The following is a 19,470-nucleotide window of genomic DNA, read 5'->3' on the forward strand; positions in this document are numbered from 1 at the left end:
CGCCTGTTAGTAATTCAAATTCATAAAAAGACAACAAATAATGGTATGCAAACCACTAGGGAACAGCTCAATTTGCAGTATGTTATCGTGAATTATCTTGCATAATGATGATACAGCTCAGACACTTGGTAACCATCAAGAACAACGATGCTGCGTCCTCAGACTGACTGTCTGTAAGAAATTCCATTACCGTCAAGTGCAGACCCGCTAGAAAACGAAATTAAAAACTAACGATGGAAGTGGCACCTAAGCTATTGCCCAAGAAAGTGAAACGCAACAGCAAGAGAGATTAAACGTAGGAAAGCAAACCACTCATTTAAGAATACTTTGAGGTTTCGTTGAGGAACCTCTACACGTATTGCCAAAATTTGGGGCTGGGGCTTGTGTTCATTAGGGGAAAAATATGACTGAGTTGAGTACCTAATGCAGTCCTATTTACTAGAAAAGATGCATTTACTATGAATATCGGAACAAGTAAGATCTGTCTCCTTGAACAGGAAGAACCAAGCACCAGGGGCCCTATCAGGTTGTCAGTCCTGACGCCGCACGAGGCTTCCCCCCCGTCTTGTGTTTGTTTTCCGGTACTTCGTGGCTCACGGAGCTGTCGCCGTCGCTGTCACAACCGCGCAAACCTTCCTCAAACAACGGCCGTAAACACCACAGCGCCCCGCCAGCCCCGACGGGCCGGGGGAGGGCTGGAGGGCACCGCGGGCTCCCAGCCGGGGCAGGCAGTCACCGCCCGGCCGCGCCACAGGCGGCAGCGACCGTTACGGGGTCAAAGGAGCTTTGGCGGGGGCGGGGGGAGGCCGCGGCGCGCTGGGGCAGCCGGGCTGCCCTCGCCGCGGGCAAAGCCGCTGACGGCCTCCGCCGCCGCCGGCTCGGCCCCCTGGCCTGGCCTGGCCGCCGTTCGCCCGGGCAGCACGGCGCCGGCAGGTGAAGGCGCCCTGCGGGGGCCGCCCGCGCTTACCTGGGGCCGCGGCCCGGCCGTCGCCGCCTCAGGAACTGACGGGAGCAGCCTGCGCCGCGCGTCCGCCGCCTCCTTCCTCTCCGCCACCCCCGCGCGGCGGCGCGGCCATGGCGGCGGCGGCGGTGGCGGCCGTGCGGGACGGCGGCTCCGCCCTGCCCCGCGGCTTCTGGGCGGCGGTGCGCGTCTGGCTGGAGAAGCCGCAGGTGGCCAACAGGCGGCTGTGCGGCGCCGCCATCGAGGCGGAGGGGCCGGTGCGGCTCGAGGAAGGCGGGGGAGTCGTGACGGGGCCGGAGGCGGCTGGCGGCGGCGCGGCGCTGGAGCGGCTGTGGCGGGAGGTGCGCAGCCAGCTGGCGGCGGGGCGCGGGGACCTGCCGCCGCCCCTCAAGGCCTGGGGAGGGCCGGGCCGCGGCCCCGAGCTCCACGCCGTGCTGCGGGCGCTGCTGCCGCGGGCCGGGACCGGGGCCGGGGCCGGGCATCCCGCCGCGCCGCCGAGGGAGCTGGTTGTGCAAGGTGAGGGCGGCGGGGGGCGCCGCGCCTGGGCAGCCCCTGCCGGGGGGCGGCGGGGTCCGGCCGCGGCCGCGCAAACACAGCGGCCGCTGAAGTTACTGCGAGTGCTCCAACTACCGTCTTGTAAGGGTGACAGTGGCCTCGGAGAACGCAGAGCTGATTTAAAAAAGAAAAAACAAAAAAACCCGAAGCAGGTAGCTGCCACACCTGCCTGGCCAAGTGTGAACTCTTTCTGTCTACTTTCGTGTCGCTTAGGAATGGAGGTTAATTGTTGTTTTCCATGTAAGATGGAAACGCGAGGTAGTCATCTCTCTGAAGACGAAGAAACACACGGGGAGGGTAGCGGCTGGCACCTGTTTCAGCTGCGTTTTTCAGGGCGCGCCGGGGTGGGTTAGGTTCTGATGCTGGTGTTTGGCCAAAAATCGGACTTCCAGAGCCAGTGGAGAGTCACTGCTCGGAAAGGCCTATGGTCACTTAGACCGATAGATGGCTTGGGAAGGTCTTAAAGCCTCGGGCTCTTACTCAGTACTGGCAATGCCTTAAAAAAACGTATGTGTTGCTTTTTTTTTTAATTTTTTTTTTTTTAATTTAAGGAAGAGACGTTCTAGAGCTACTTCGCCTTTTTTCTTACAGATAGGATCTCTAGATTTGTTTGCTATTTTTTTCAAGAAAAAAGTCTTAAGTTGCTAAAAAGATTTTTGCAACTAGTTTGTAAAGTAGTAATGTGCAGGTATTTCAAGGCAGTAATGCTGACTGTTTTAAAGAAATGCCATATAATAGATATTTCTTATAGTAATATGTAAATAGTAAATGTTTTTAGAGGCATTTTATAGGAAGGACATAGGGAGTAAAGTAAGATGTTAAGATTAAGAAAAATCAGCAGTATGTGAGTACTGTGTTATAGCATGCCATTCATATTTTGCTGCAGCCTCCTTTGTTTTATTTGTTAGTTATTTCAAATGAAGAGCAAAACCTACTTTTACTTGTGGTAGGAGTTTATCATGATATATACATGAGTGATAACAGAAGGTGAAACCTGACAAATAGAAGGTGCAGAATTTCAAGAATATCTTCTTGAAATCTGGTAGAGGCATCTAAGGTCATGGCCAGCTGTTACTCTGCCCGTCTCTGCTGTTCCCAAATCTAATGTTTGGGACTCTGTCACTGGACGTAAACGTTTTGTTCCCTAGATGATGCGCTGTTTATCAGTAGGGTAGTTGCTGAACGTAACTAAATGCAGAACATAATATGCGAGCCCTTACCTAAACTCAAGTCTTCTCGGGTCGTCTCTCTTCGGAGTTATGAGTTACTGCTATAAATGAAAGGTAGGGACACAGAATGTGTTTTACACAGTGCCAGGAGCTCTAACTGGAGAAGCTGGATGTTGCTAAAACTGAAGTGTAAATACACTTTGTTGTAATCCAACATTAGATCCTGTGTTTGAACACAGTAAAAGTTATTGATAGTATCATTGATTACTACTTAATACTGCACTGTTTGTGTATCTACAACAAGAGTGTTTGAACTGTCTTCATTAATCTGGAATGTGCTCCCCAGGAGTCTAGTTTTACCGGGGGGCTGGGGAATGCAGCTGTTTTTGTGCTAGAAAGTGACTATGGCAATGTCTGTATTATATAGCTTTCACTATATGCAAATGTTCAGATTTAAAGAATGTGATTAGTCTGACTGATCAGGGTCTTAGAAATTCTGGAAAACATGCAGCAGAATGCTAGATTTTGAGAGTTCAAACAGTTCTGTAGCTTCAGATGTTAGGCAAACTGAGAAATGAACCTGTTCTTAGTACTGAGATTCTTCTTTCTGCATTGTCCTAGATCTTGCCTTACTAGTTACTTAGTCAAGGAAGGAAACAAAACCTTACTTTTCATGGCTAAGTGACAGGATCATTTACACCGTGGAATAATATTTCACTGTTTACAAATCTTTTCAGATGCCTTTAATGGGACTGTGACCTTTCTACCTTTGGAGGAAAACAGCGAAGGAAAATACCAGGTTAAGAAGTGCAATATTTATCAAATTCAACTAGCACACGTAAAAGATGAGGAATGGTAAGTCTAGGAGTGGAGAGGAAGCAAACCCTTTGCTCAGGGATCACACCACGTGCTGGTATCAGTATCTACTTGGTTTGGTTTGTGTAATTGCAAACCAAATGATTATGATTAGTAAATAACAGTAATGATGTGGTCTTAATACTTAGTGTTCAGTTGAAAATGAAAGATCTATAAAACCAAGCTCAATGCAAAACAAATCTTTTTCCAGTGTTCAGTGTGTATATTGACTGTATGTGTGTGTGCATGATCTAGAAAAAGTTTAAGTAATCTGAGAGTGAAGAGCCAGCTACACCACTGAGAGAAGTTGAGTTCTTTGGTTTTTAGTAAACTTGAAGTTAGAATTGGAAATTTCTGTTTGGAACCTGCTGAGCTTCAGCCATTAAGATATGGGACTACTGCGGCTTGCTCCTGCAGTACATTTGAGGGCATAATTATATCCACTGACAGCTTGCATAGCTTTAAAGAGATGTAAATAAAGTTAGAGATCATGAAATGTGCGTAATGATATTTTTCCTGCTGAATTTACTATTACTTTCATTAATTATTCACTGTTACTTGTTAGCCTTTGGATTATCTTGCTGAATCGGGTTGTTCATCATATATAGATCTGTAGTCTGGTTTGGCGGTAGATCTAGAATAGCCTCTCATGTACAGTGTTTGAATTAGCAGCTAATGGTCTACCTAACAACATTCAGAGGAGACTATTACAGTATTCAGCAAGTTCACTGTTTTTCTTTTCTTTTGTTTTTGTACATTACATGCTTCTTTATTCCTCTGTCTACTGTTACACCTCTGCTGGATCTTCTGATTTTTCTCCACTTAAATAATATGGAAGACGAAGTTTTAAATGGTTTTGTTTTCTCTCCTCTTGAAGTAGCTGAGGTATTGAAATGCACTGTATTTGTATAACTTCTTTATTTTATTTTTAAAGGTCTGTGTCTATTGTAACCTCATCTCCAGAAAACTGGTTTTCCGATGGAATTGCATACCCCAAATTAGCATGGCTTGGAAACGAGCTTCTATCCAAACTGGCTAAATGGTCTGTGGAGCAAAAGCATAGTGAGTTTAAAAGTACACTCTCACTCGTTCCTGTGGCAAAATACAGCAAGGTTTATCAAGAACTTAAAGAAAAATACAAAGAGATGGTAAAGGTAAGTTTGGTAATAAAAGGCAGTAGAAACATGCTCTCCTGGCATTATTTATTGTTTAGTGAAACTGCTTTTTTCATTAATTTTTTTTTTAACCAAAAGAAGCAATTTAATTGAGCTGTATACGTTAAATATTTTTTTACTTTTTGTGTATGTGGGGAAAAAAATAGATTTTTTAATAATATGTAGAACTGAACTGAGAAAGCAAGATTTTGAGCCACTAACTACATGGGGAATTAGGTATTTTCCAGAATGTCTCCTTTCAGATAAGAAATAAACAATTCATGAAGTCAGAGGAGGGAGGCACTAAGTCATCCACGTTAAAAAGCGCAGACTAAGAATCTAAGCAGCTTCTTCACAGACTAAGAATCTAAGCAGCGCTGGTTAGCAAGCAGGTTAAATTTCTTATTACTCTTAAATTTAGATGCTGTATTAATAAGTACTTCTGAGCTGAAGGAATAATGTTTTAGCGGTGTTTTATCCTTGATATCCCTCAAAATAACAATGATCATCTTAAATACTCTAAAGAATAATATTCATAACCTTTTACACCAAACTTTTGCTACATACAAAAAAATTGGTAAATACTTCTGTAAAATATTAGCGTGAAAATGTTAAAAGGGTTTGCTGTTGATCTTTTTATGCTAATAGAAAGATACAGATGAAAGAAAGTTTGGACTTGTGGGTAAGGTACTGGCTTCTGACCGAATTAAGTCTTCAGCTCTATAGTACATGTCGTGTACTGTTGAGCAGATTGTTGTAATCTTTGTCTCAATTCCTCATTTACGGAAGAGGGATAATAACACCTCTCCTTTCTGCCTCTCTTGTGTCACGTTTTGACTCTTCATGCTCTTGTGCCAGGATGATGCTATGCCCTGATATGTTATGCAAATAAACTTACCAATAACAGTGTGGTCGATGCTGCACGTAACAGGGCTTGAATTAGTATTTTTTCCCCTGAGAATTACAGTAAGCACAAGGATACATGCATGCTATAATCCAGAACAGTGAGGCAGTTTACTTGTGAATTGCACATATAGAGCCCTGACTGTCTTGGGAACTTTACTGATTGAATGACAGCAGGCATTCTTTATCCCATTACTCTTGTGTGACTCAAAAACTAACAGTCTTTATTTACATTCTTTTTGTATTTTTTTAATGAAGTTAAAAATTCAAAATTTATGAATCTGAGAAGCCTGTTAAAGGGAGTGAGTATCCAGATCACTCTGAGCATACTATTTACGTTGATTTAGATAGCAAAGAAATTGATAGCATTTCCTCTCTTTTTCTGAAGGTGTGGCCGGAAGTAACGGATCCTGAGAAATTTGTGTATGAAGATGTTGCTATTGCTGCTTATCTGCTGGTAAGGAACTGCTCTGCATAAGTAGGAAAATTTAAAACCTCTCTCAAGAACATCGTTGTTTTCATTTTATTCTTACGGCCTTCTGTAAAATAGAATGACATAGAGTTATTATAGGCTTACAAAGGAAAAAGAAGGAGCAGGGGAAAAGAAAAACTGGTTTTTTTCCTTCCTTTTTTTCATTTAAGAGGAGAGAGAGAAGTTCTTAGTGCAATGTTTTCGAGTGCAATTTAAACAGAAATTAAAATTTGTGGCTATAACTCAATTCAAGTTGAGTTTGAAATACTCTTGACAGTAATACCAAAAAAGATTAGAGATTTACCTGTAATGAATGATTACAAAAACCAGGCCTTTAGAAATGGGATAAAGGTAAATGTGAGAGTAAAATGAAAATCAGTGAATGTGTTTTTTATGCTGCCCTATGCCGCAAAAAATTAAACGCAGTAAATGAAAATTGAATTCAGAGGAAGAATGAAACTTCTTTGTGAACCTGTCATAAAGACTTGCAATTCTCTGTCACAGGAGGTTGATGACCTACATAGAGTAACTGTATTTTTAAAGCGATTAGGTCCCAAAGCACTGAGCTGTCAGAGAAATAGTGGTTAGTGTCCAATTTGGAGATAAGCTATGGTATTATACCCATTTCAACCACTGATTTTTTAATTGGGCACTAAAAATTTTTTTCACTGCTTTGTCTTTCCCTGATAAAATTTCAGCTCCAATTCCATCCTCGAGTGTAGTATAAAGGCCAACTATAGTAGGTATATGAATGTCTAGGAACGCAGATAGAGGCTTGGTGCAGTTTCCTAACGTACCTACCTAGTAAAGAGTTTATGAAAATGCTACCCGTGTACAGTCACTAGAATCTTCAGGTTTGTAAAGAGCATCTCAATTTGTCACTATATAGGCATGCAAATGTTTTTCTGACTACAATCCTGAGTGCAGTAAGAGTATGTCTACTTCGAAGAGTATGTAGAGACCCTGTTGCATCTTCTGTAAATCAATATTTGTAAACAAGCTGACTCACTTACAGGACTCATTGAGGACTAATTTATTTTGTTAATTGACTGTTTAAACTTAGAACTTCAGTTCCTTATCCTGTAAAGGCTTTTAGAATTGTCTGAGGAAGGCTATGTTGACCTAGGCTACTTTCAAAATCTTAATTATCACATTGGCGTGATAAAACTTTCTCCATCAATTGAAATTATGATCATGACATTCGTTTGTGGAGAAAGCTATGTAAGAGACATATCTTATGTTATTTTTACCACCTTGATAATAGTAATTGTTGCATGTAAAAAAATTAGAAAATTCATTCTTGTTCATTATGAATTGTAGTAGTTGTGGCCACTGGAAAAATTTGGCATGATACTCTCGAAAATCTGTTTTGCAAACTTTTATGCATGTGAGAGTTAGTTTAAAGTGATAAAGTGTTTTAGCTGAAGAGATAGTAATTTTCAAAAAGTTATTAAAATGATCCAATAACTGGCTTAGCTAAATGGAAGCTTAATGTATGATATTAATAACCTAGCCTGTTTGCAAAATTTTCAAATATCAACACTATGTTATATAGTAACTCCCTATGTAGAAATGTTAAACAGGCGATTAAAAGAAGGTAGGTCCGATGTTAACTCTTTACAGTTTTATGGCAACTAGACTGAGATGACGGCGGGGCAGGAGCATCTGACCCTCATTTTATTCCGCAGTCGTAAGAATTTTACCAGCTGTAACATGCCCCAAAAGTACCAACTGCACATGCCCAAAGAAGTACAAATTCACTTTGTGTCATAAGAAGATCAGCAGAGGATGGAGATAGGTTTGATATGTGTAGGAAGTGGTAAGAGTTTTCTGGGTTTTACAGAGTTTAAGAGTTTTACAGTCTGCAGTGCAAAAGTGCAGTGACTTACACATTTAGAAACACAAACGCAACCTGCTAGTCTCATGGGATATTTGCAACTTCTTTCCCCTCAGCAAAACTGGCAAATTAGTGAGTGGCAATTTTACAAACATAAGTTTTCTTGGTCAGATATTCTTGACTATTTCTGCTTCATAGGAAAAAATAAGTGTGCGGCGTTGATGAATGTCTCTTTTGTAGCATCTCATGGAAAAAAGCTTATCTGGCAACGGTGGCAGGAGACTAATTCTTTTCCTGCGGGCAAACATCCAGTTATTAAGATTAACTTGTGAATTAAATAACAACATAAAACTGCTTATATATGGAGCAGGGACTAAAACTGGGCTAAAAGCTGTGGGTTCACTTTGGTTGATCTAGAATTTGGGGCAATTGAATGTTGTTAGGTAATTTACTTGTTGCCTATTCAGTAGAAAGTTATGTTACATGTACCAGTCTAGTCCACAGAACACTTTTTTTTTAATTTCCAACTCTGCCACCGACTCTCTTCAGTGTTGTATGACAGGATAAATACTTTCATGATGCTCCTTACAGAGACACTGTTGAAGCTTACTTGCTAATTCCCTTACTTCCTCTGTTCCTCTCTATGTGCCCTTTATTTTAGCGGCTTATTTTACATTTATGCTTTTGGTAGCCCAGTGTTGTATAGCTGTGATTTATTTCAACTTCTAGTGACTCAGAAGTGAGTAGAGGATGCTTGGTAGTTCACAATATGCTTGATATTTTGCAGCGTGTATTTTTCCCCTCCGTAAACAGTCTAAAGGCTCTTTCGTCAAGTTAGCTTCTCTGTGAGTGAAGTGACTGCCTTCTGTCACATCTGCACTGTCTCCCAGCACTCTCCTTTCATTTTCAGTATCCTTTGGAGGACTAATAAAAATTGGGAGCATACCTGCTAATCTGTTGCTGTTGGAGTGCCCTCCTTCCAAATTCATTTTGGTCAGTTTCCCTACCTGTGTGGTACTGAATTGAGACAATAAACTTTGACAGGTTGACTGCAATGTGTTATTGTGTTGGGCTTTGAAAACAATCTTCATCCTTGTCACCTTACGTTAATAATAAGCTGGGTGCTTATGGATAGCTCTTTGATGCTTGACTGCAGTATCCTGGAGATGGGATATCATGTACTGTAATGTAAATTAAGGCTAGATGGGTAAAACACTCCGGTGATGTAGTTGCACTAAATTCTGCAGCAACCTGAGTTGATGAGACACAGCAATGCCTAATATATGAATCTCGTAGCTTAGGCAAGACACAGATGCTGAAGCGTTCAGTTAAGGTGTTAATGTTTTTGAGCACGTGTTGTGGCAGCGCTTAAGACGCCTGTATGAATTTTCTTGCTCACAGCTGAGCACCAAAGCTGTTGGTGAGGTTTATAGAGAGCATGCTTTTAAGGTAAATTTGAGAGCATAATTCTAAAATGTTTTCTTTCTTTGTCTTAGGTTCTTTGGGAAGAAGAGAGAAAAGAGAAGGGATTGTCTAAGAAGCAGTCATTTGTAGATCTTGGCTGTGGAAATGGTCTACTGGTTCATATTCTAAGCAATGAAGGGGTAAATAGAGCGTATGGGTGTGGCTTTTGTTTTTGTTTCATAAAAATAGTTATTCAGTATTCTTATTATGCTGTGCTTTTGTCTAGCATGCAAATAGCCAAAATTCAATTAATTCATGTGGTAGTATGAATAGGATTTTGCCATTCTGTAGTTACCAGAAACAAATCCTAGCAGAGGCTTAGAAGCCTTTTATTTATTTTTTAGTAGTGCAATTGGTTGCCCTGAAGGCTATTTATCTTTCTCGGGTAAGAAATGAAAAAAGTAGTGATGTGACTTAATCAGAGTTTTAGACAGAGCAAAAAAGGAATGGGAAATCTTGAAACAGAGATTCTCTCTCACAAGATGCTTTAGATTAGATGTTTTTTGTAAACTTATTTTTCTTGAACCTGAAGTCTACTCATCATGTCTTGAAAATGTTTTTCCATATCTTCAGAAACAATCCCAGCATTTGTCGTTGTAAAAAGACCTAACAATGCATCGTGCTTTTGGAAGTGAAATCAGAAGTACAGCAAAACTCAGTTTTCTTAATGCATAATTTTTGAAACAAGCAGAAAAGAAACAGCAGAAAAGTTTTGAAACAGCAGAAAAGGTCACTGAAATTCAATAAAACCCTGTGAAGTTCAGTCTGTCCATTTAAGAAAATTGTCTTTTCCACTTTTGGGAAAACAGGGTAACATTTGTAGAGGAAAGTAATATCTCCTGTTGGATCAAATGGTATCATTGGCCAGCTTTTCAAAACACAAGCTCTCTATCCTTGTGTAGTCAGAAAAATTTGATCTAGTAAGAGATTTTTTTTAATGTAGGTGCTTCTTTTCTTATGTTATTAAGTTGTCAGTGCTATAGCATTGAGAAGCATGTTGTTGATGGGCAAAAAATCCTGTGTCTGACTGTCACAGGAAACTTTTTCTAATAATTGATTTTGTGAAAATAATAATTTTGCTCACCTATTGCATAAGGTTCTTGGAGTTCAAATACTATTGCTTATATATTCTTTATTTCTTACCGTATTTTTCAGTCCTTATTCCTTTTCCCATTACTTCACATAGGGAAAATGTGTTTGGACTCCAACAACCCTACTGACTTCAGTAGTTGGAAGGCTGTTCTCTCAGCACGGGCGGCTTTGAGTGGCGCTCTTCCCTGAGCCTCATGGACAAAGCACCCGTTACTGCAGCAGTAACACTAACTCCATGAAAGGTTTTGTTACAAAAATCCGACTCTCCTTGTACTTCTCTAAGCAAGATTTTCAAGAACAGTCTCAATAGGTGTGCCCAGATAAAATTTCAAACCAAATATATTCTAAATGTCTCCTAGTCTTTTCCTTTTGATTTAGTATTCAGCTTCTGCTGAAATGGTGAAGCTGTTTTTCATATGCGTCTCAATTTTAGTGTGAATTAAATAATCAGTTTTTACATATAGATGTAGTGAACTTGTATGAAAATTTCTGGTAAAATTTGTATTTAAAAATGATACCTTTTTGTTGTTTTAAATATTTCAGCATTCAGGTAGAGGAATTGATGTGAGGAGAAGAAAAATATGGGACATGTATGGATCAGAAACTCATTTAGAGGTATTATGCAAATGTATGTGAATCTCAGTCATTTATAACTATTCATTTGTTCATTGCCTCAGTCTGTGTTCGTGTAGATATAATCAAACATACCAGGTTATATAGATTATTATCTACAGCGATCTATGGACTTGGTGTGATGACAGTCATCTGTCCAGTGGTATTGTAAGGAAGTTGTAAAGGGAATTCATAGTTAGCCCGATACAATATCATGTCCTTGCACATTTTCAATTTTCTCTTTTTTTTCAGCTGAAATGACTAGTGTGATCTTTCTGTTTTCATACACATTATGAGACAACTTTTTACTGAAAGATCAATATTCAGTAGCATTCTTTGCACTGTTGTACTTTACAAAAGAATTAGCATTCCAAGTTATAAGTAGTTTATTCAGAGCAGTTCTGTTATTAATTGAAGAAAATGGTTTTGACCTTCTCGAGTACTCTGTGCTCTTTTGCGACAAAATTGTTGAACCTCAGAGGAGCCAGTTCTTTGCTGTACTGACTTTGTGGTAAGTCATTGCAATAATAGCCTACAGAAAACTGGGCAGGAAAATGAGTCTGAAAGAGGGATTATATTTCAAATTCCACATTAGCTGTTTATGAGAACAGGAACAGTTCAGCACAGGAACGTTCACTTTAACTCCAGCTGTTCTTGGTCTGATATTCATTAAAGGTTAGTGCTGATGAATGGTTGCGCTTTGGAGGAGAAGTGTTCCTGGTTTCTTCCTCTGTAGATTTCGGAAACTTCTTACCACATTGTCTCAAACATCCTCTAAGATGTTTTCAACTACCATTATATTTAAGGAATTTTCCTTCTATAGTTACTCTGTAGTAAGACTGTTTAGAAAGCGCATTCAATGTATCTTCGAGTGCTAGCAACTTTAAGGTGTTGAGAGGTGGAGGAAGGGTGGGTTTTGTTGTTACTAAAGTTTACTGTTGTGGAACCTTTTGTCACCCTGCCGTTTTGAGTATAGATTGCCAAAACAGTAAAGTTCTTTTGTATAGGCTACAACCAGATCTTATTTAAAGGATTCAAGACGAAATAATCTAAAACAGCAAGCCGCAGTGCTACTTTATTCCCTTTATACTGTTAATAAGGTATATTTCCTGGTTTTAAATTTTTTATATATATAAAAATAAATATATATAAAAATACATAAAATAATAAATATGCTATAATACATCTGATCACACTGTAGGTTTTCCTTCTTGTTGTAAATTCTTTTTTCTGTCCCAGTTGCTTTCTGTATTGCAGAAAACAGTGAATTTTGCATATTTATTTCATATTAAGGTTTGACCATTTGCAATTTCTTAGTTTTCATGACTCCTAGGAAAATGCCTGAGCATCAACTGTCAGTCTTTGCAGCAAAAGAATTTTTTTTTTTTCTTTTAACCAAGACAAATAAGAATTCACACAGAAAACTTGAAAAAGCCAGGTGGAAAACAATGAAAATATAAAAAATATGCATATGAGCAAAGTACAAATTTGTGTGGGAGGGAGTTGCAAAATCATATTTCCTCCTTCCTACTTGTTATGTAAGGCTCCCTTAGCCACAGGAGTGACAGAAGAAGAATGCTTCTGCCTGCTTACAGCCTTTTTGTTCCCCTTGGATGTTAATTCTGTTTTGATTTTTATCTAAAGCAGAAGTTGTGGGATGAATATTGCCGTCTGTGACATTAGTGCCCATACTCACAATAGAAGTGAATGTAACAGGTGACATGCTGCATCACCAAACTGCTGTCAGACATGGTGAATACAAATTTGATATTAATATCTGTCAAAATGTGGACTGTGGCACTGCTAATTCATGCTGTGTCTAAGTTCAACAACCCAAAATGAAATGAAGCATAGATGTAATTTCTTTAATCGACCATAAGAAAACATTTATCGAACTCTTGGATTAACATCAGCTAATCTGCTAACCACAAATGTTACGTGTACATGTTATCTGAATATATATTTACATATTCCAAAAATGGACAGAGATATAGTGATTAAAGTGGACAATGATGCACCATAGTGAGACTTACAACACCTAAACTAGCGTTTTCTGAAGAGAGAATATAGGTTGGATTTGAGGTATTCTGACGTTTCTGAAGTCCTATACTAATTCTTTTGAATTTCTGTGTAAATACTATTTTGCATGTGTGTGACTGTTGAGCTACAGAAAATGCATAAACATACATATAATAACATAAAACATGAAAATATGGGAACTCTTTTCAGAGCTTCCCCTAAATATCTGGAGATTTACATTTCCCACAGTATTGTTTTATTTTATTTTATTTTATTTTATTTTGATCTTCCCTATAATTATTGTGAGATTCATGTACGTTTTTAGAGGAGAATGTGTAATGGTACTATGAACATCTTCAAGTGCTTTTTTTGCTGAACTTGGTTCTCTTTTTTATTTTGCGTTTCTTGAGCTAAACAGAGTTCTTAGAAACATCTGAGTAAAAACATATGACTGTAAGAAAGACAATTAAACGTTTTAAAGGCACTCTGGAACTTTTAAAATTCAACCCATATGAGGACTTCATCCTGTTTCATAGAATATCTGAATAGAGTGTTCCCAATGCTAATTATTCTTCTCTTGAGGCAGTATTGTGGTGGGAGGACTTCTGAACGGATGTCTCAGTCCATATATATTGAATTTCTGCAAGCAAAGTGCTTTTGTAAAGGCCACCAAATAAGCCTTCTTCCTCTAACTGGTATACATCTATTGCTTCCCACTTTTCCTCCTATTTAGTGAGTATCATATGATAATTTTGACACAGGTTAGAAGAGAATGGAATGGCATTGTGACAAAAGTGGAAGTGTTGCAATGGATTAGGTACAATGTATGGGAATGACAGGGTGTGAGGCCTGGTGTTCTGTACATTGGCAAGTGTCTGTGGAAGAAAAGAAGACAGTAACAAAACTTGTTCCAATTAATTGCTAGACCTAGATTAGTGCAAGACCTAGTTCTATAAAAAGCAGCAAATTGAACAGGTCTTTTTGAAAAACTGAGTCCAGAAATACATGACATAGGAGGATAATGGCAAGGGACCAGAATCTAGTGAATGTTACTTATTTACATGTGTTTAGGGTGTCGGATATCTTTTATTCCACTCTTTGTCTACCAATATGTTGTGGGTTGCTGTTGCTTAATTCCTTGAAGCCTTAAAAGATTACTGCTTGGCAGAAGTGCAGATTGAGGAACATATTGATAGCTTCTGTGATCTCATACAGCTTGTATTTATCTCCTTGTAGGATTTTATAGTGTTTCTTAGCGCTTTGTTAACAAATACAATATATTCAAATATAATAAAATTTACTTAATTTTTGTTGTTTGCTGTTGTTTTTTCTCAGGAATGTGCAATCATGCCAGGTGACAGTAATCTCTTCCCAGATGTTGACTGGTTGATAGGAAACCATTCAGATGAATTAACACCGTGGATACCTGTAATTGCAGCTAGGTATGAAAAAAACGAAGAGGAGTTAAATTAAAAAACGTAATCTACCCATGCATGCTAGATGAAAACTGCAGTTGTTGTGGCTACACCTGCTGTCCTTTTTGCAGGGCTTGGTGTGCGTGATACCAGCTGGTTACCCATACAATTTTTCTTCTTTAATCCCATAAAGAAGTGTAAAAATAATATTTATTTCATCCTAGAATTAAGAATAATATAGCATTTTGGTTTTGAAGTTCAAAAATGGGATTGATTTTCATTCTTTAAATTTCAGTCTGGTGAAAAATTACTGTTGTGTCCTGTCTTTCATTGAATTGGTCTGCTCATCACAACTAGCTGGAATAGGTTGATACCTAGAGATTTAGTGCCACAAAACAATCTGCCACAGTAATTTGCTATAGCAAATAATTTGTGAAACAGTGTCTTGTAAGAGGATCGTACTTGTATTATTTCTTGAAACTCTGTCGCTTCATAAAAATTGCCATTATTGCTGGTATCTAATGAGTTTTTACGTTTATGTCCATTTATCATCCCTGTTGTAGGTCTTCCTATTGTTGTTGCTACTTTGTGTTGCCATGTTGCTTCTTTGATTTCCACGGAAAGTATAGCCGAAGACAAAGTAAGAAGACTCAGTACAGAGAATATCTTGATTTTGTTTCCCAAGTGGGATTTATATGCGGCTTTCACGTAGAAGAAGATTGCCTTAGAATTCCCTCAACTAAAAGGGTAATCTTATCTCTCTCTCTCTCTCTTTCTCTCTCCCCCCCCCCCTTTTTTTCTTTTTTTTTTCTTTTTTTTTTTCTTAGCTGTTAGCTCTCTGACACATACGGATGTTTGTTCATGATTATTGTTGTGTAAGACCGTGCTGTAGTCAACTGCATTACTTCAGACAATATCCTCTGAAGAGAGGTTAAAAGTACTGATTTGTTTCATGGGTAATCTGCTATATCAAAATTAAGGTCATAGGTACAATTCCAAAGACAACAGAGTGGAATGTTTTATAGTTATTTCTTCTGCATCTCTATGGGATGAAAAGCTTTTATACTTGCTTTTCACCTTAATTTTCCAGCTGCCTTCATTGATTCCTTTTACCTCAAGCGTTGCTGATTTTCATGGCCCATGAAATTCAAAGTGAAACATTCTCACAGTGAAAAGAGAGTTCAGCCTTAATCTTGTGAATAATCTGAAAATTAGGAAAAATCTTCTTGTTCTTGTTGCTTGTATGGTGTGATGGATTATGGTTTGATTACTGGATTTCTTCCGTGGTTCCAAAATTCAGAAATCAAAATAAAAGAAAACCCACCCAGACTAATGAACACTGAGTTCCGATGAACATCTCCTGTAGTTAGATTTAGAAACCTGGTAAGTCGTGTGCAAGTTGGAGGACTGTGTATAAACATAGGATTCTATATAAATATTATGATAGAAATAATGATTTACCCGTTTCTGCTACAATAGGTGTGCCTTATTGGGAAAAACAGGACCTATCCACCTGTGCAACGTGCTCTGATTGACAAGCAGATAACACAGTATATTCATAATCGTCAGACTTGCGCTCTGGTCGCACGTGACAGAAGAGTTGGATTTAATCGTAATGATGCCTCTAACACTGTGTGCAAAGAAACAGGTGCAGAATTTCCTGTAAAGGAGACTGAAACAACTGGTAGAATTTGGATGCCTGGATTTCAACCCAGAGAAAAAGTAGAACAAGTCAGAAATTGTGCTGCTCTCCCTCGGGATTTTGTAGATGATGTGGTTCTAAATGTGGCAAACTTGCTGTTAAATACAACCCAAGAAAAATCATGCTGCAGTACAAATAGTGGAAGTACAAACACCTGGAATCAAGGAGGTGAGATTGGTTTTTTCCAATAAATCTACATTATTGTAGGTTTAGTAAGTGAATAGATTTTAGGAAATAGTGGGAACAGTAAAGTAACAATCTCTGTCAGCAAGGGCAAAAAGTAATGGCAAGCACTACTAGAAAAATCAGAGGCCTTTTCGCATGCTGGGATGCAAATAAGGCATATAAATTCTGTTTCTTATTTGCTTTAGATTTTTCCGTTTTACTTAATACTGATTTTGGCTTAGTATTTATGTTTAAAAACAAAACAAAACTGTTCCCCATTGCCCAAAACACAGCAGTCTACACCTCTTTTGGGGTGAATATTAAGTTTATTTTTGGATAGTCGCATAGTAACTGGGTATTGTTCCACAAGAAGTGCTTTGAAGTGGCATTTGGTCACAGCATGATTAGGAACGTTTGGTTAGTTTAGTTTCAAAGAAAAAGAATAAAGTTGCTGTTAATTTTATAAACACAGTAGTTCTAGAGTGCTCTTCTCTTTCTGCTTTCCTCCCTCCACTTTTATTATTTATTTCAGTCTTCTGTCATATGTTCTATGACATATTTCTATGACATATGTTCTGTCATATTTTGTTAATGTTCTAGGAGATCCTGAGTCAGACTCTCTGTACTACATGCATGAAAACAAGTGCCTAGCACAATAAGGATTGTATATTACTGTAAAAAATTGTGTGGGGGGTGGTAAATTGCATCTTACTGTGGAAATTCTGACTTGAGTCCTGTAGAATGAAAGCTTCCATTTTACAGACAATATACATGTGTATACTGTGCGTGATACTAGGAGCGCAAAGTTGCTGCAGTGCTTGTAGGTAATCTATATATTCTGCTTGTAATATTCAAATTATACAGAAGTTAAGAGTCAGTGGGAGAAGCAGGGCTTTTTAGGGTTTTGTATATACATATATATATTAAAAAATGTATTTAATACCTACATCTTTATTTACTGCAGAAAGCCTTTCCTTGAAAGAAGTAGCAGAGCACTTAAATAAAGAGACTTTAAAAAGGCTAAAGAGTGAATACGGAGGCCTACAGACACTACTCAAGAACAGTCATCAAGTATTTGAAGGTAAAGACTAGAGAGATGTTGTTTTTCTCTTTGTTTTTTAATAACCTGTTTTATGGCTTCTCTCTGCTTCTCTGCTTACCACGGTAGTGGGATTTTTTTCAATTGCTGTGTATACCTTTGTGGAAAACTAGGTAGTGCTTATGTGCCCCTGTATTGCTCCAAGATACCATTAATTAAAACTCTCCTTTGAATAAGATTGGAAAGGCAGCTGCCAGCAAAGAGTTGTTCTCTTAGACCAGTTGTGTCTGAAAAGACCGCTCTTTAGCAGGGCAGCCCTTTAGTTAAAGTGATTAATTAGACTCTGTAGCTGAACTAGAGAGAACTTTTCTTTTTTCTGTAATGATCTGGGGTGGGGGGGCAGTCAAGCGCAGGGTAATTTCACTAAAGCATTTCACTGAGACTTAATTGTGACTTAACAAGCCCCGCAAAATAAATGCCAACACAGAATAAAGCTGGTCTAGTCAAGAACCTTTAAGTGTGTTGAGGCTTAATGTGTTCGTTTAGCCAGTGGTAGCCTGGATAGCAGTTTTCAGAATACAGAATGGCAAGGGGGAAATGATCCAAGCTACAAAAGTGTGATACAGAGGATATAGATTTAGCAGAATATGAAAACAGAATATGGTAATTTACAAGTGACAGATTCTTCCCTCTTCATTTTCACTGTTTTTTGACTTACGTTTTTCTATCTCTGCTATTTTTTCTTCTGTTTTTTCTGTTTTGTTGGCACATTTAAGGAGTTGACAGGGATTCAGAGATTCACAGACTAATCTGTGTGTACAATTTATGGTCCTGACACAGTAAACAAATAAAAAAACCTCACCAAAATTAAGAGCCATAAATAATCCCTGATGCAGTGCTGAATCCCTGTTAATGGTGTTCCTGTTATGATGGTTCCTACCCTTTCACTGTTGATTCATATCCAGGATTAGACTTGTCAACTCTTTTGAGCAGTCTGTACTTTGGTCAGTTGAACCATTGTCTTTGCAAGAGCATTTCTTTGTAGTTAAAGTTGTAGAAGACTCTTACTGAGTTTTTAAATGTGGACTAATAAAGTTTTGAACAAGGGAAAGATTGATGTTTATAAAATCGAAGGTTTAGGAGTTGCAATCTGAGTTCAGAGGATTTTAATTTAAATTATCCTAAATAGTATTGGAAAAAAAAGGGAAAACAAACAAACTCTCTGCAAAGATGATAGAAAGGTGCCTCAGGCTGTTTGACATAACAGCAAAACATCTCACAGGGGCAATCAATCAATTCTTCTTTAGACCGTGTCTACATTATCTCAGTTTGTTGTGCACATCTTCTATTTCTGTGCAAATGGTACATTTTGGTTTTGCCTGAGTGATCCATTTGTAGCATATGTATTTTATTCACAGAATGTCACTATGCATTTTTTCTAGTACAATTCCCATGACTCTCTATTAACAGCTGTATTTTTTTTTGTTGTTTTTAAATTTTAGTTCTAAATGGGAGAGTTCATATTCGTGACTGGAGAAAAGAGAAACCATCAAGGAAGAACAAGCCTGAAATAAAACAACGCCTTTCAGCTGAAGCATTTAAAACGCGTCTCTGTTGGTTTTTCATTCATCATCCTGATGGTTGTTCTTTGCCTTCTGAATCTTGTCCTTATGCTCATGGGACTGAGGAGCTAAGACAGTCTCAGATTATGAAAAAGAAAAAACACACACAATAATAAAATGCTGCAATTTATTTTTAAACTTGTGTACATGACTGGATTTATGATCGTTTTGGGCTGTCTAGTGCATGAACACCTGTATGATAAGGTTATCTCATTCATAGGTATTTTATTTTGCAATTTCCTTATAAATTCTCCTGCGGTTTTTTTTATTATTAATTGAGAGAGAGTATTCTAAAGTATGTACTTTTGAATTTTGGTTACTTTTAAAAGATGTGGCCTTTCTCACGAGCATTTGCAATATACTTTGCATAACTAGGAAAGTAAAAACTCTTAAATTAAATCACAGGGCATTGTTCATCATCTTTGATCAGTTCA

General features: G+C 38.5%; 2 protein-coding genes across 8 annotated transcripts in view; one reads left to right on the forward strand and one right to left on the reverse strand.

Moving 5' to 3' along the window:
- The window catches only part of ACOX3 (acyl-CoA oxidase 3, pristanoyl), a 44,550-nt gene extending 43,447 nt beyond the window's left edge, over positions 1-1,103 (reverse strand). For 2 of the 5 annotated variants that reach the window (XM_068943449.1, XM_068943445.1), the window contains exon 1: positions 968-1,103. The gene's annotated coding sequence lies outside the window, so the exon portion shown is untranslated. The remainder of the gene's footprint in view (positions 1-967) is intronic. The other 3 variants (XM_068943446.1, XM_068943455.1, XM_068943448.1) reach the window with 3 other exon arrangements.
- Positions 319-19,242, forward strand: TRMT44 (tRNA methyltransferase 44 homolog). Of its 3 annotated transcripts, none has more exons than XM_068943456.1 (11): positions 319-933; positions 3,423-3,540; positions 4,475-4,694; positions 5,986-6,054; positions 9,403-9,510; positions 11,006-11,077; positions 14,429-14,535; positions 15,072-15,255; positions 15,988-16,378; positions 17,340-17,456; positions 18,917-19,242. In XM_068943456.1, exons 1-11 carry the CDS (start codon positions 459-461, stop codon positions 19,147-19,149), a joined length of 2,094 nt encoding a protein of 697 aa, XP_068799557.1. In that variant the 5' UTR covers positions 319-458; the 3' UTR covers positions 19,150-19,242. The 3 variants fall into 3 exon arrangements, with proteins under 3 accessions (XP_068799557.1, XP_068799558.1, XP_068799559.1); XM_068943457.1 differs by lacking the exon at positions 319-933 and adding an exon at positions 1,075-1,477 and having other exon boundaries at positions 18,917-19,241; XM_068943458.1 differs by lacking the exon at positions 319-933 and adding an exon at positions 2,677-2,799 and having other exon boundaries at positions 18,917-19,235.
- The last annotated feature ends 228 nt before the right edge of the window (positions 19,243-19,470 follow it).

The sequence above is a fragment of the Struthio camelus genome, chromosome 4, assembly GCF_040807025.1.
Source record: "Struthio camelus isolate bStrCam1 chromosome 4, bStrCam1.hap1, whole genome shotgun sequence".
Classification (NCBI taxonomy): domain Eukaryota; kingdom Metazoa; phylum Chordata; class Aves; order Struthioniformes; family Struthionidae; genus Struthio; species Struthio camelus.

Bases quoted from the DNA above. Each gene is read 5' to 3' on its own strand.
- TRMT44 (XM_068943456.1), top strand. From the start codon at position 459: ATGAATATCGGAACAAGTAAGATCTGTCTCCTTGAACAGGAAGAACCA. The intron at 934-3,422 runs GTGAAGGCGCCC...AAATCTTTTCAG, and splicing joins GGGCAGCACGGCGCCGGCAG to ATGCCTTTAATGGGACTGTG. The intron at 17,457-18,916 runs GTAAAGACTAGA...TTTAAATTTTAG, and splicing joins CAGTCATCAAGTATTTGAAG to TTCTAAATGGGAGAGTTCAT.